General features: G+C 41.4%; 2 protein-coding genes across 2 annotated transcripts in view; both read right to left on the bottom strand.

Annotated features, from left to right (window-relative positions):
* Positions 1-982: 982 nt before the first annotated feature.
* On the bottom strand, positions 983-7,124 carry GCSH (glycine cleavage system protein H). Its single transcript, XM_064387316.1, has 5 exons — positions 6,966-7,124; positions 3,575-3,654; positions 2,914-2,977; positions 1,227-1,358; positions 983-1,112 (listed from the first exon to the last, which is right to left on the bottom strand). Exons 1-5 carry the CDS (start codon positions 7,084-7,086, stop codon positions 1,015-1,017), a joined length of 495 nt encoding a protein of 164 aa, XP_064243386.1. The 5' UTR covers positions 7,087-7,124; the 3' UTR covers positions 983-1,014.
* A 194-nt stretch (positions 7,125-7,318) lies between these two features.
* The window catches only part of LOC135279791 (polycystin-1-like protein 2), a 38,117-nt gene continuing 29,256 nt past the window's right edge, over positions 7,319-16,179 (bottom strand). The window contains exons 34-43 of the mRNA XM_064387317.1: positions 15,833-15,973; positions 14,933-15,118; positions 13,777-14,104; positions 13,545-13,678; positions 12,544-12,671; positions 11,995-12,155; positions 10,663-10,873; positions 10,049-10,150; positions 8,766-8,897; positions 7,319-7,972 (exon numbers count right to left, since the gene is read on the bottom strand). Coding sequence (XP_064243387.1) covers positions 7,847-7,972; positions 8,766-8,897; positions 10,049-10,150; positions 10,663-10,873; positions 11,995-12,155; positions 12,544-12,671; positions 13,545-13,678; positions 13,777-14,104; positions 14,933-15,118; positions 15,833-15,973 — 1,649 coding nt within the window. The 3' untranslated portion in view covers positions 7,319-7,846. The remainder of the gene's footprint in view (positions 7,973-8,765; positions 8,898-10,048; positions 10,151-10,662; positions 10,874-11,994; positions 12,156-12,543; positions 12,672-13,544; positions 13,679-13,776; positions 14,105-14,932; positions 15,119-15,832; positions 15,974-16,179) is intronic.

Genomic DNA, 16,179 nt, shown 5'->3' with positions numbered 1-16,179 from the left:
GTGCAGGTGTGTACAACACCTTCCCATCGGATGTCACATCAACTTTGAGTTCACATTTGTGGATTCCTTAAATATTAAGTCTAATGGAATCAGCTGCTTTCGTTCACTGCTTTGCAAAGGGTAAGTTTTGGGTTCAGTTCTGTGATGTCATTAGAGCAGTTGGCTACTTGATCTTAAACACAGACACACAGAGATACAGGGTATGTCAAATTATTGCTCATCACACAATTTCCCCAAGCACCTGCTCTGCTGAAATCACAATTGCCAGGCAAAAGATGTAATATTCATTCCTTAATTACTTGTGACTTAGGTAGTGTTTACTAGACAAAATACAGCCTGAATTACCCACTGTAGAACCTTGGTAAACAATCACTGCAGGAGCTTTGCACACTAAGAAAGCACAGAAAGGGGAAGGCAGAGCCCCTATCCCTCCTGCCTCACAGGCAGGACTATTTGATTACACAGTAAAAAGAAAAAAAAGAAGGAAAGCAAAGGATTAATAAGTTCTGTAAAGAAATAAAAATCACACAGAGAGGTAGTTGATATGGCTCCTCCTTTTTTGGTATCATCTTTGTAACTCTAAGAAAGAAAATGAGTAGGTTAGGAAGAAACTGCTTTTCAGTGCTTTGTGAGCAATAGGAAAGTATTTCAGGGAAAACTACAGGCCAGGTCATGAGAACAGTCATGTGCCTGTGGCAAAATTAACACATTAAGGCTGTTGTTAATAAATTTGATGTCAATTGAATCTACAGAACTATATATTTCAGCAAGTGAATTTTGTTTTCCAAAATATTATAGATAACATCAGCAGTTACATAAATCAGACAACAGAATAAAAAAACCCTCACAGGTAGACAGATGTGAAACACATTTATCACTGTAATTATTTATAGTCTTGTATATGTCATCTTAAGTGGTGTTTTTCAAGTTGTCCAAACTGCAGAGTCAGTATTTCCTTAATTGATGACAAACTACACTGAGATATTTTATATGAATTTATTTCATTATTCCAGCTCAGTCCTCAATGGATTTTATGTATTTCTCATAGGCATCTTCGGTCATCAGTTCATCAAGTTCAGCAGGGTTTGCCACAGTCATCTTGATAAGCCAACCTGTAGTTAGGAAATTAGAAAGAATTGCTAATATCCTACAAGAATTGCAGAGCCATTTGTAGTAGCAAGAATCCACAGAGTATTCATTATTCAAAGATAAAGATGACATCTTACCATCTTGATAACAGGATTTATTGACAAGGCCTGGATTATCTGCAAGGGCAGCATTAATCTCAGTCACTTCTCCTGAGAGAGGGGAGTAGAGTTCACTAGCAGCTTTCACACTTTCCAAAGCCCCAAACTCATCTGAAACAGAGAATATGACTGAATGTTCCTAAGGGGAAAACACAAAGCACTTCTGTTTGTTCAGTCAGACATTCTGGTGATGACACAACCAGTGATGAAACGGCTTGATCTTGTGCAAGAAAACAGATTGAAGTCACCCACTTTATGACAAGGATCAGCATTAATAAATTTGATGTTTATGCTCTTGAATTCAGTAGCTGGCTACTACAGAAGGGACAGGAATTCCTTACATTTGATTAATCCTTTGCCTGAAGCCCACAGCACGTATGATATTGACTTAGAAGGAACAACACCCAGCTCTTGCTGCAAGAGACTTAAATATGCTTTTTATTTACAATTTAAACCTTTTTATCTGTAATTTTGTTACAAAACCAACAAAGCCACAATTTCAGCAATCCCACTTTTCCTTCAGAAACACTATCAAGTGTTACATTTGCACTCACTGGAAAACACACATTAGTATTCAGAAGCACCACGCTGGAAGCACCCAGCAGCTCTTCCCCTTTTCCTGTTTTGTAGGGAGTTATGGAAATGGTGCCTGGAGCAACGTTAATCCAGAGCAGCTCTCAGCCACAAGCAAACAAGACAGGGGCTGAAGGAACAGGGAGCTGTCACAAGAGTAGATAGGCACCAGGACAAGGGATCTGAGAACAACTTGTTCCGGGAAAGCTTGGAATTAGACTGAGGCCAGAATGGGTAGAAAAGAGAAGAGAAGAACTTAAATGGAAATGAAATTCCTTCAAATAAAGCAAAACTACAAGTTGGTTAATTAAAATCCTACACAGAGAGACCTTTTGTCTAACAGTCAGCATTCAAAGTAATAGATTTGGCCAAAACAGTTTGATGGGGATCTATTCCACAAGAAGGATGGCAGAAGAAAGGCCTTCTACTTTACCACATAAACCCTCATTTCTTTTTTTAAAATTGTCTAAAAATAATGACAATTTTTCTTCATATACTACTGAGACAGCTCTCCACCAAAATACAGGAAAATGTTTTTCTTTCTACCTGTTAATATTCACTTTCTTTAACAGGAAAAGCTGCATAATTGAATGATGAAGAATGTAACAACTTGTACACTACAAACAAGAAAAAACTCTGTGATCATATTTGATACCTCAAAATTACTGTAAAATGAGTCTGTATATTCATAGAAAAATTAGAGCTTGATATAAATTATAAGTTTCACATCATGCAGCTCACAAAGTGCATAACTGGAGAATTACAAATCAACATTTGCAAGTTCAGATCAAAGTATAAATATCTTAAAAACAAAGTATAGATAAAATTATCACAAAAATATTTTAATGCTTTATTTTTGAATCAATATCTTCACAGTTTAAAAAGCGTGTATTTTCTGCTGCTAAGCACAGTCTGATAGTGAGAATTTAAAATTAAAGCTGTCTCTTGTAGAAATACCTGAATCTATTTTGCATCCAAAAGCTTTATAATGGTCTTAAGAACCATAAATATTATTTCAGAAAATTTATCTTTGCGAAGAAAGAGGGGGATGAGTAGAATAATAACTTCACGAGCAACTAGAACTGAAACTTACCATGTTTACTCAGTTTTGTCCCAACTTCTGGAAGACTACAGTAAACAACGTCTCCTAATGCTTCCTTAAAAGAAAAACAAAAGCATCAGAGCATACATTAACAAATCTACATACAGGGGAGAACTGATACAGTGACTACAGAATGCTGCTTGTCCTGAGAAATTCCATTTATTGGTAGCTTGGCCCATTCCTTTTTAAGTTTCACATACAGCCCAGAATTTTTCTGTGACTATTCCAAATCAAGTACTTGCATGAGAACAAAAAAATCTAAGGAATTCCTGTCCTAGAGTAAAAACTATATGCCATGCTGTACATCTGTTCACAACTGTTCTTTAGCCAGAGGGATTTCACCATCTTTGTGTTCAGAGGAAATGTGACCTAAAAATGTACATGATGTCCTCTTCACAGAGCCACGAACTGCTCAGGCTTAGACCTGAACATCAAAGTCTCTCACCAAGGTCAGCTCTCCACAGGTTCAATCTGAAGCCATTACGACCTTATCAGAATGCTGAGGTGGCACAAATATCACAAATAATGCTCATTGTGTCATATATACAATTAAAACAATAAAAACACCCCCAGAAATGTCCAAAGAGCAAGGACAGAGGAGATAGGCATAAATAAACATTGCAGAGGTGGGCAAGGGCAGAGGGATCAATACCTGTGCAAAATTGCTGATTCCTACTGTTCCAATGCCATTTTCCACAGATACCCACTCGTGCTTGTCTGTGAACTTGCGGGCTAAAAGGAAACAAACCTGACATTTCAGAAAGTGACACGTTGCTCGCTTAAACACAGTAACACATTTGCAAGGTTAAACTGTGGGGCTTTTCACTGAGTTTGTTCATTTTTTCTTGGAAAATATTTTAACCAGCACATGCAATTTACAGAGAAGCTCAGACCATGCTCAGTGACAGGGCAGAGGCTCGCTGGGTGTCCTGCTCAGAGTGTTATCAGTCCCTGTGCAACCATCTGGAGACTGATAAAGTGCAGGAGCAGAAAGAGCAGCTCTGCTTCAAACAGAAATACAAATCTAAAGCTTAGATGCGTATTTTACTCATGGTTATACATGTCTGTGACAGCACAGTGGCTTTTCAAACATATTTAGTGTTTGTTTCTGATAACTACTTCTTGTGGCTGGGAAGGCCAGTGTTGGTGTCTCTAGAAACACTTTACAACATCTCATTAAAGTGCAAAGCTGGCACAGTTCTATGCATTATTAAGGCAAATTAATACAGGACAAATTAGTAGGGCAACTCATACAGACAACTGGTACTTAATAGAATTGCTCTCTGTTAATATTGTTACTGTGAGAAGAACACATTAGTTATTCTGTAAAACCTTGTTAAGTCTTTTCACAGCAAGGTTACAATTCTTACATTTCAGAGCTGGAAGATTCAAGACAGCTTTATTAGAGGCAATAGTTTTTATAAAGTCATGGAGAAACTTCAAAAGAAGTAACTGAAGCAAGCAACATTTTTCTTGCTAACATTGTTCCTGGAACTTTTCTTACTCTGAGAATTTTCAGCCTGCCATGTCCATTTTTTCATTTCTAATAATATCCTGTAGATACCTTCCTACTTAAAAAAAAAAAAAATCTTTTATTTTCAACTTGCAGTATCCATCCAGTCAGGCAAGGGATGTTGCAAAATCTGGAAAAGGTAACTTCTGAAACAGCCCCCTGAGGGATAAGTGCCACAATAGTACAGCTACAGCTTCCTTTTGAGTTCAGCTCTCCTCTCAAGCTCATCCTGTGGGCTGAACTCTAAGGCAAACACCAGAGAAACCACTCTTCTGCAAATCCTTGTATGTTTTCTAAAATTGTACGTGAAGGAAAACAGAAGCTCTCACTGTAGACCTGCTAAAATCTTGCCAGACAGCCAATACTTTAAGCTTCTTCAGTTGCAGTGATCTTCTTGTGTCTGAAAAGTTCAAGAGTAGCAAGTCTGAGATAAAACTGTTTGTCTTAGATAGGGCCTGGAATTTTATAGAGCTCAGATAAAAATATGTGTGTTTGCAAGTATAATACACAAACAAACATGAGTAAACTGTAAACCTGAAGTATTTTCCTATGAATTATCAGTGAAAAATGCACAGAATTTCACCTAGCACTGTTTTCTATAACTACAAAAAAATCTCATGACACACTCTAATGAACAGAGTCTTAAATGTCTCAAATCATTTCACGTCAAGATGCTAAACCATGGGAATTCTATTGGAAATGAGCAATGAACTGTAAGAATGGAGAATGACAATTGACAAATCTCAAACTCAAGCTGAACATTAGTGATGTTACACAAGGCACAAGAAGCCAAGCAGCACATTTTTATTCAGGATAATAATAGTGTATGGAATCTGTTTATAAAGCAAAGCTATTAAAAAAAACCAGAATATTTTCACACCACTTTGGAATACAGCAGTGAAATGTCCTGAGCAGTTAGAAGAGCACATAACTTTCTTGCAGGACAAAAGGAAAAAAAAAAAAAAAAACAAAACCACAACAACAAACCAAAAGAAAAAAAAACGTGAAAAATTAAAATTCTGAGCATGCAACAAAAAACACTGCAAATAAAGTAAAGGTCAAATTAAAAACAGTTAATAAGTAATCTCAAAATTTGAACTTTGAGCTTATGTGGTCGGCCCATTAAATAAATCAACCTAAAGGAATATGAGGTGTCAATGCATACGAAATCTCTCTCTGCATTCTTTTACAGAAGAGCAGCTGAATTTACTCTAGCTTCATTCATTTCAACAGGACTTTGGTTTCAGCTTAACTAGCACACTCTGAACTCAGCCCTTCATTTAGTGTAACCTGCCTCTATTCAGTATTTCATATATACCTGAAGAGTGAGATCACACCTCCACAAAGACGCACACAAAACTTTTCCTCTCTGCCTCAGACAAAAGCACTGTTATTCCTTCAAGTGATGTGTACAGAAAAACAATGGATACATTGGCCAGAATAGTGAAAAACAGCTTAGATCTTGACTCAGTTTGCAAGTAATGAACAATAAATAATATTTCTTTCACTTGCAGCAGAAGGCAATTCAACAGGTAGGTTTAAGATAGTCTGGAGAGAAACAGATGAGCTCTTCTTAGTGGTAGTCATTACTTTTACAGCCTATTCTCCTATTCTTGCCTACTTTTTAAACATTTCTATTTGCTAGAGTACCACAGATTCTGTTTTTCAGACTTTTGTGCATAACTTCCATTCAAAGAGAGCTTTGTCAGCAGAAGATGCTTTCAGAATTAACTACACCAAATGCAAAACCACAGCAAGCACTGCTGCACGAGTCCATCCCCTGCAGCTGCACAGGAGCCAGAGCCAAACTCGTGCAGCCCAGAGCGCTCAGGGCCCTGCAAGCCTGCCTGGGTCCGTCTGTGTGCCCGGCTGCGGCTCTGCCTCGGCCACCCACCCACCCCTGCCCCTCCTTGCGCTGCTGGTGCTCCTTGGAGCCAACACCGAGCTGTTCGTGAGCGGCAATCCCGGGAAAAGCGATCCGCTATTCTGGGCAGGCTGGTGCGCTCCCCGCTCGGCCCACTCTACGAACCCTCCTTCTGGGACCAGAGGGGACTGAGCCGCTTTGCTCAAACTGCAGTGTGGAGATGAGGTTAAAACTTTCTGGCCAAGCAACGGAGGTGCAGCTGCTCCCGGGGGAGCGGGGTCGGCAGTGCCAGCAGCGCCCCGGGCAGGTGAGGGGCTTCAGCCATCTTGCGAGGCTCCGCGGGCCCCGCCGACACCGGGGGCTCCGGGCGGCTGCAGCATCGCGCTCCGAGGGGCCGCCGGGACACGGCGGGAGGCAGGGGAGGAGGCAGGGAGACAGGGATAGAGGGACAGAGGACGGCAGGCTCCCGGGGCCGCCAGCGGGACCCGCGCTCCGGCCGCTCCGCGCACCCAGCGGCGGCTGGCGGGGGCTCCCCCGCGGGCAGGGCCGGGACGAGCCCCCCAGCCCACCCTGCCCACCCTCCACAGGCACCACCGGCGCCCCGCAGCACCGGGCCGCTGTCCCGCCCGCCCGCCGCGCACCTCCCTCCCCCGGGCCGCCACTCACCGGCCAGCAGCAGCGAGCTGGTGCCCAGCCTGCGGGCCGCGGGCTCCCGCGGCGGCAGCGAGAGGAGCGGGCAGCGCGGCGCCAGCACCGGCCCGACCCGCCGCAGCGCTCGCCACGCCATCTTTGCCGGGGGCGGGCGGGGGCGGCGCCGGCAGGAGGTGGCGATGGCGGCGGGGCGGAGCCGGCGGTGGCCGAGGGGAGCCGCGGGCCCGGGGGAGCGGCCCGGGCTCGGGGGAGCGGCCCGGGCTCGGCTCCGCGCCCCGCCGGCAGCGGCGCGGCGCCCTGAGGGAGGGCGGCCGCCATGTTCCGTGCGCCGCCGCGGGGCAGACGGGGAGGATTTAGCCCGACAGTGCAACAGCCGCTCGGTGTTTATTGAATAAATACAGGGGCCAAGTCTACAGCAAGTGCACGTGGGACGTTTCGCCTTAGGGTTACCGCTATTTCTTAGCTATTACTCCAGAATAGTGCCGGCAGCACTTCAGGCGTGAACAGCGCGTCGTTCTCCCCGAATCGCGGAACAGGCTGAGCTGGAAGGGACCCTCAAGGATCGAATCCAAGTCCTGGCCCTGCAGAGACACCCCAACAATCCCACATGGGCCTGAGAGCGTTGTCCAAATGCTTCATGAGCTCTCTTGGGCTTGGGGCAGTGCCCATTCCCCGAGAACCCAATGCCCGAACACCCTCTGGGTGAAAGAACCTTCTCCTAGTATCCAACACAAACCTCCCCTGACACAGCCCCAGCCATTCCCTTGGCTAAACCCATTTTCATCAGAAGCTGTATTAACCTAAGTCTATAGCCTAACCTAACTAACCACTGCAGCTGATAGCAAACACGTAAATAATTTGCCCACAAGCGATGTGACTTTGCGGGTGGTCTTCCTTCAGTCACTGACAGGTTGCTCCAGTTGTTCGCCAGTGACCGGCTTCTCTTCCTTCTTGCATTTTACCCCAAAGAAACTGAAGAGTTTCATTAGCATTAGATCAACAATCTCCTCTTCTTCTGAAGCCTGAAATAATAACAAATAATTTACTCAGAGGTGCACACCCAAAGTGGATTCAGCCTGCTGAAGACAGGGTAAGTTGCAAGACAAAATCTCTGCTTGAGGTGAAATAAGCCAAATTTCAGCAGAGCATGAGTGACTGCCAAACGAAACATTGTGCCAATACTTTTATCCAGACAGAAGCCCCGAATGAGTATGGACACTACAGAAATTTTGGCTGTCAAACCCCATGGAAATCTCTCTACAGGAGCCTGGAGTGCACTTCCAGCTCCCACACAGCTTGTGGTGTACACAATGCTACCATTTCAAGATGAAGTAAATGAGAAAAATTAGATTTATATTGTATTCTATCAACCTTATCCTTTGTTTTAATCTCCCTTGACTTTATTTAAAACATAGAGGAATTCTGGGCAGTACTGGAGTGTTAAGATGGATTTCACACCACACTATCAATAGCTTGAATGGGTCAGGCACTCACAGTGAGAGTTTTAAAAGGAGCTGTAAAGCCTCACACACTTCAGTAGCAGTTTTGGCACTGATTTCAATACAGCCCAGCACAAGCCTAAGAGTTTTTTGATGGATGTAGTATGTGAACAGAAGGCTACAAATCAGATCTGAGCAGGGACTCATCTAAACAGGAATGGACAGTGGAAATATGAAAAACCTGAAGTGTACTTTCTGAGCAAATGTTGCCTTCTTAAGAGTTGGACTGAATTTTCATGGCTTTCATCCATGGTTGAATACCTGAGTAAGCACTGAACAAAAAATGTTAAAAGCGTGAGAGCTTAAATGAACAAACCTGGTAATGCTTTTGCTCCTCACTAAAAGCAACCAGAATCACCGAAATGAACAGATTCAGTACCACAAATGTCATAAAAATGATGCAGGATCCAATTAAGAAGGAGCCTAAAATTGGATTGTAGTCCAAGACCTGTATAATGCATAAGGTAAGACATCAAATAAACAAACAAAAAAGCATACATACCTATGTACATACATACATCCAAGCAGTTAAGACCCAATAAGAAGTCTGTCACCTTGAAAATCCTGTGTCTAATCAATTATTACATATGTACTATACACATATATAAATGTTCTACTCTAGTATTGTCCTTTGTTGATATTATATAGTACAAAGACAACAGAATATTTTAGATATATGTGTATGAATATGGGCAGTCTTTGGGGGGTTTTAAGTATTTGCATTTAATTGTAATGGTATGACAGTTTCACATGAAAGTTGACAAGCCTGGAGATCTGTTTATCCACAGAACAGCTGAAACTTCTAATGTCTCAGCTTTCAAAACAGGTGAAATCCCTGTATGCATTTCATTAATTTTACTGTATGCTTTACAAAGAAGCACAGTCAGACTGTCAGAGACACTTGTAAACCAAGGGTTGTGAAAAATCAAAACACTAATTTTTATATAAGCTACAACATAGGAGTATATTTTAATTATTAATATGAGTGGGATGTAGAGGTGAAAATGTGCCAAAATACTGATCTTCAAAGCCACCCATATCCTATTGGATCCATGGTCTAAAAACATCTACCAAGGAGGACTTGACAGTCAGAGATGTCCAAGAATTAATCTACAAATAATTGTTCAAAGGATATTGCAATATTTGAAAGATCTTACTAAAAAAAGTGGTATATAAAGAATAACAAACAAAAAAATTAACATAAAGTTCCCTTGCGGAAGGCCTTGCTTTTCTTGGGAAGACAGAGGGTGTGTTCAGAACAAACACAGGGTTTCTTCACATTTCTATCTATAGCTTTCTAAGGAAATTGCTCAAAACATTTTGTAATCAATTAGTAACAGCTCTAGTTGAAATTTGAGCAGGATTCTTAATGAAAGGTTCATTATGAACTTCCTCTTGGTCAAAAAAGAACACGAAAGAGGTTTCACTTGATGTCCTTGTCTCACTCAGAAAGGGTGACTGCTTTAGGGAGCTGTGGAGCCTGCAAAATTAGATTAATGTTTAACACTAATTGAAAGTCCTATTTGCTGGGTCAAAGCATATTTGATACCTGAGAGGCCAGTTGTACAACTGTAAATTTCTCAAAATTAGATGTGGTACCTCCTCATAGTTGAAGATTCCCAGCTGAAGGCTGACCATGGTCTCTGCCGAATCAAGGAGGGTTTTGTAAGAGTAGAGCTTCCAGCCAAATATCAGGTTTGCCTGCAGAGGACAGAAGCCATGTCTTGTGTCATGATCAGAGCCCTTGCTGCAAAATGTGTTTAACTTGAAGACCTTTTATCATGGATATGAGAATGTCTTATAACTGCTCAGCCTGCCACTATATATGTAAAAATTATAATTATTTCCCACTTACAAACTAACCAAACAATGGCACTTCCTGGATGCTCCACAATTTAAGCTTTATCCAGAAAATCCTTTTTCCAGTACTTTGTTCTTTGTCACATCTATTACACATAAAGAGTCCTTATTTTTCAGCTCAGTGTTTGATTTTTCACTAAATTTCAGTTTGCAAAAGAACAGAGTGGATGTTTTAACTTTTTCACTCTTATGGAAGACTTAGGCTCCAAGTCACTGAACTAAGATATAGATAGGCAGCTTTATTCCATTTCACATGGCAAAGCCATGTTGCTTTTGGCATTCAAAAATAGTTGATTTAACCCAACAATACCTGGGAGCAGACTGCAGTCAAGAGAAAGCACCATGGTACTCACAGCAATGGAATAGGCAAGGAACATGATTGCAATAACAGTGATGAATCCAGAGATATCACCCCATGCCCTCCTTAGGGTTGAAGTGATCATGTTCAGTTTAGGGTTGAGCCTCAGCAGATGCCACAGTTTCACTGTGGAGAGAAGCACCAGGAATGCAATCAGGTAGCCAAGAACTGCATCAGCTCTTGCTGTTTCACTGAAGCTTATGGAGCTGTTAAGGAAAAAACAAAAAGATACATAATATACCACGCACACAGAATCCTTTGAAGTGCATAAATGGGTGTGCTGGAAAAGCCAGTCACCCTGTTCTGGGATTTCAGTAAGACCTGATGAGTTCCTGCCTGAGTGTTCCCACCTGCACTTCCTACTGTGTGCACAAAAAACTCAGTTGTGCATGCCTAAGATTTTTAAGGAGAGGAGGTCGAGGCTGTAACCCAAATTCTGCTCATTATCCTGTGATTCTATAATCTCTTTGCTCTGTGACCATTTTTTAAAAGATGTTATAATTTTCCATTCTGTACTAAATATTCCATTATTGTCCTCTAATCAATGGCTTTTTACAACAAAGAACAAGGCAGATTGTGTGCTTTCTGGTTGGATGTCCTGTAGCAGAAAGGCTTGTTGGTTCACAAGAGGGTGATGCAGACAGGAAGGGAACTTAGTGCTCAAATCTCCTGGATTTCATTAGAGCAGTATCAGAAGAGAATCCTATTGCTGACACAAATCTAAGCCCTGACACATTTACAGGTTTCATGAATATACAGCCATCTAGGATAGCAATATCTAGCACAGACAAGGTGCTATCTGCCAAGAGGAAAAATATTAAGTTCTGTTTTGTCGGGCCAGGGTTTTATGAGTCTTTAAAAGAGAACTTAATACACAAAGAATATAGCTCAGCTATTACCTTTGGAGGCAAATAATGAGCAGGATGGCTTCTGCTGCAGTGTTGGAAACAAAACTGTTTAATAAAAGGAAAAACAATAAACAGAAAATCCGATCCAGGTACAGAGGTCTGCTCCTGGTAAAACACCTTCACAAAAGCCTCGTCGTTCTTTTGTCTTCTCTTTTTCTACCTGATGGCCCAGGCGGGATCTTTTGGCTCTCATCCAATTAGGTGACCCCAAGGTTTTAGTGAAGTCTCTGGGGTCCTATAAGGTAGCTTTTCACCTGATCGTTGGGAGAAACTTCTGGGCCTCCTTCCTTTTTTGGGGAACAAAGGCTAGTTTGTCCCTCTCTCATTGGGGGCATCCCCCTACACTCCTTCAGAAAAATAGATTTATTTCTGCATAAGTAGCAACAACAAAGGATGCACTAAATAGCATTAGTACTTACTCCTCCTTGTGTTCCTGGTAGTAGCTGATGTCCCTGGTCCCAAGGACTGTCCGTTTGACAAACACTGACAGAGCACTCCAGCTGATCAATATAATGGCCATCTCCAGGAGATTCCACTTGCTGTGGAAGTATCTCCATCTCAGACTCTTCAGCAGCTTTCCCTGGGAGGAGTTTTACTGTTTCAGTCCCATGACTCCATACCACACAATGCACCTCAGAAGATTAGGGCAATGCCCTCCATAATAAAGCAGACTGCTCTGCATTAACAAAACTACATCTTGCACTAGTATCTTTATTATCTATCTATTATCTATTCAAACTATTCAAATTTTCTATTATCTATTCAACTATTATCTTTCTCAAAACCAGCATCCAAGCCAAATAAAGTGTTGCCTGCCTATTATTTAGTACTGACACTACCTGATTCAATCTTCCATTGCTGTAGCAGCATCAGTGCTACTGAAATCAAGTAGTCCTAAAGCTTTTGAAAGTGAAATCAACAGCAGGCACAAGGTCATGCTCCCAGGCAGACTTTCCAGTGGGCCTCACCTGTACTATCATGTAGTACACAATGAAGAGGAAATAAATGACTTCTGCTGCAACCACAAAGATGTGGAGGCTGTCGGTGTAGGGGTACAGGCGGACACTTTGCAGCTCTGCACTTGTGAAGAAGGCCCCTGAAAAACAAACAGGGGTCACCTCAGGGCTCCTTCTGCCTTCATTCAAACAACTCAGCTCACCAGTGAGACTTCTGTACTTGCTTTCATGTCAGTGTGAGGTGAAATTCAACCATCAAACTAAGAGTTAGATTTGACTATGTGAGTAACCCTATAAGGGCTTGAAATTTTCCTCAAACAGGAATTTCAGAGAATCAAGGCTTTTAGAGTAGTAGTGCTGACTTGTGTACAAGTAACAATAGTAATCCCAGCACGACTGAGTTTGGATTGGACTGCAAATACAGAAATACAGCAGGAATACTTGGAATTTTTTAAAAAAGCTGAATCTCATTCTAAACCCAAAGTGAGCTCAGTTCGGGCATTTTCCAGTACTTGGACACACCCTAAGGAGGTTGCTGCTCAGACTAAATGTTTTCTGATAGCCTCTAAACCAGAATCTGCTTTCACTCTTCTCTTTGTTGTATCCAGATTATGTGTTACACGATTACATAACTATACATTAGAAGTCATCAGGAACAAAAAAGACAGACTGTTATTTTCATTTTTTGCCTTATATTGTATTGATTAGCTGAAGTGATTAGGAAAGAGATTTTTTCTTGTTCCTGTTGTGTAAATTCTCGAGATCAAGTTTGTGTCATGTTTTCTTCATCAGCAGGTGACCACAGCATAAGCAAACATAAGATATTCCATTATGGTCTATATTACTGTCATGCTGCATTTTTCCTAAAAGGTTTAGAAAATTAGTGTTGATTTTCTCATGATTAGATTTATTAATACACTTGTCTTTCCTGAAGAAAGAAGCAGGAAAACACTGATAGTGTGTAAATCTACCTTGCTGTCTTCTGAAATGTGTAACTCAGGAAAGGCTCTCACCTAAAGCATTGCTTTCAAACATCAGGCTTATAATGCAGAACAGGTTCACGTTGGCATTGTAGACTGTAAATTCAACAAACACTGCTCTTGTGAAGGTGTCAAGCCAGACATTGTTGAAAAGGTACTGGAGAATTCTGCCAAAAGAACGTGTAGCCAGTGATCTAATTCACACAGCAATGAGGCAGTATCACATGGAGGATGCACTGATAATTTACATGAACACAAGTGGTACCTGGAGGCATTTCTAGGGTCAGTTCCCAGGTGAATCACATATCCCCCTCCGCTGTAGACAGCAAGTTTACCCCAGCTGGGGTGTCCTCTCAGCTTGGACTGACTCTGATACTGCCATGCTGAGCTGAAGTCAGAGGAGTTATCAAGGGCTGAGCTATTCCAGTGCTCCCCATAAACTGATGTATCTTCTGTCTGTAGGGAGTATGGAGCGTGGCATTCCTCAACTACATGCTGGAGTCTGGGAGAAATAGGGCAGGTGTCTCCTTTCACTCTTACTTGGCGAATTCGAGCACTACCCACCAGCTTGGAATTGCCATCTGTAATGAATCCTAAACAGGAGATGGAAAAGAGCAGCACTGGCAGTATTACAAAATTAATAATATTTCTTCATTTCATTTATGATTCACTGATGCATTAACATTTTGCCATATATTCTTTTCTCAGAAACACTGTAGGCAAAATAGTAATGAAAATGAAACCCTCATATTGATTTGAACTGAGTTCTTAAATAACATTCACAATAACAGAGCTCTGTGTCACCCCCATCAGTATTTTATACACAGGGAAAGTGAGGCCTGGGAGAGAAAAGTCCAATAGGTGAGTAGCTTTATACAGTGTTCATGTGGCCTGTCATGTCCAAAGAACAACTCTGCTAATATATTTCAATATTTACCCTTAAATGTGAGCTGGAAAATGTGTCATATTTTACTGGATATGGCTGGATAGAAACACGCTAGTACTGCATAATTTACCTTCACATTGACCCAAGTCATGATGCAAACAACTCTCCTGAGGAAAAGCTTTATGGTGCCACCTGTCTGCCATTCTTTTTTTTTTTTTTTTTAATTTGGGAAAGAAAGTTGTGTAAAACTGAGGATATATCTGAATATCTGGAGTAAGTAATATATAATATGAAAAATTTAGCATTGCAATGCAGAACCTTTGGGTTATATTAAATAAGGAAAATATTAAGGGATATTTAATTTGGGGTCAAACTGTGGGGTTTTGTTATCCACTGGTATTCATATTATAAGATTGCTTGCTAGCCTCATACACTCACAGTCCCTTTCTCCACTCAAATATGAAAGTTAAAGATAAGTACTAAAAATAATGTTTCAGAATCTGACAAGCTGAGGAGAAACAATGTGACTCTGCACCTTTATAAGATCCATAAATTTTTTTGAGTAAAGTAGTGTTTGCCCACGTGAAGAAATCCTGGTAACTGTAGACATTGTGGAATCCATCTGTAAAGCTGTCCTCAATGTGTTTGTTTAAATAGTAGGAATTGGGATCTCTCTGCCCATAGGCAACCAGTAACAGCATCCATAAAAACCCCAGATAGGCTGGAAAAAAATCAGAAAGAGACAGCACATGTGAGCTCTGGCTTAACAATGCTGTTCAGCACAGATTGCATGAGTGATTACTGCTGCCAGCAGCCATTAGGCCAAGGAGGTGCTTTGTAGACTCTGAGTGACCAGTGCTAAGGAATGCACCCAAGCTCTTCAGTGTGCTGCAGTTTAAGTGTTTCACATTTGGAATATGACAGCAGTCAAGAAAATAAGTGGGAAAGCTGCATAAGTGTAGTCATGGTAGCTCCAAATAAAATGACTAGTCTAACTTTGTTCCAAGTGAAGTTGAGGTTGGTTTTTTTTTTCCCCCCCATTGATTTTAGAGGAAATAAAACAGGGGCATAAATCATTATCTGTAGATACTATCTGCTTTTAGAAAGATGGCCTCCATCTGCTTTTGTTTTCAGCTTCATGTGCACCTCCTCCTTTTATCCTTTCTGCTTTTCTTTAATCTCTTATGTTTGTGATGTGTTTCTTTACCATAAAATGAAGCTTTAACCACACTTTTAGCTCCAGCTAACATTCCCACCTCCCTGCAGCTCCAGCTGCCAGGGAACAGCCTGTCTCTACTTCATAACGTCTGGCAGAAAGCTGAAGATATGCCAAAACTTTGTCACCCAAGAGAACAATATTTCAATATTTTCACTGATGTAAAATTACTGATGAGTATTACTGAATAAAACAAGATCATCTACATATGGGTAATACCCAGGATTTCTCTGATGAGGGCAAATGCTTTCTGCTCCTTCATGTAGCTGATTTTCATTTTCTCCACATCAGCAGCAGGAGGTGGCCGGTAAATGTTGCTTCCACTGTCCCTTCTGACCCCGAAGAGAGGGTGTGAATCACCTGTGAGGGAGAGCAGGGAACTCTGGAATTAGCCAATTGATATCCATGTCCTGCTTTTTGTTTGTCTGGAGCATCTAAGGAAACATTTTTATCTAATGCTTTCCCTCAGGAATACAGAGGATGTGATTTAAACAATTACTATAGCAATTGTAAGGCAAACAGTGGGGAGGGAAGGAGCTCACAAAAACTGAGTGTTGGGTTTAGGA

This window comes from Passer domesticus, chromosome 12 (genome assembly GCF_036417665.1).
Source record: "Passer domesticus isolate bPasDom1 chromosome 12, bPasDom1.hap1, whole genome shotgun sequence".
Lineage (NCBI taxonomy): Eukaryota > Metazoa > Chordata > Aves > Passeriformes > Passeridae > Passer > Passer domesticus.
Note: the sequence above shows the minus strand (reverse complement) of the source record. Positions and strands in the feature narration are given on the sequence as shown.

Bases quoted from the DNA above. Each gene is read 5' to 3' on its own strand.
- GCSH (XM_064387316.1), bottom strand. From the start codon at position 7,086: ATGGCGTGGCGAGCGCTGCGGCGGGTCGGGCCGGTGCTGGCGCCGCGC. The intron at 3,655-6,965 runs GTGAGTGGCGGC...GTTTCCTTTTAG, and splicing joins CAGCTCGCTGCTGCTGGCCG to CCCGCAAGTTCACAGACAAG. The intron at 2,978-3,574 runs GTATTGATCCCT...TTTTCTTTTAAG, and splicing joins GAATCAGCAATTTTGCACAG to GAAGCATTAGGAGACGTTGT.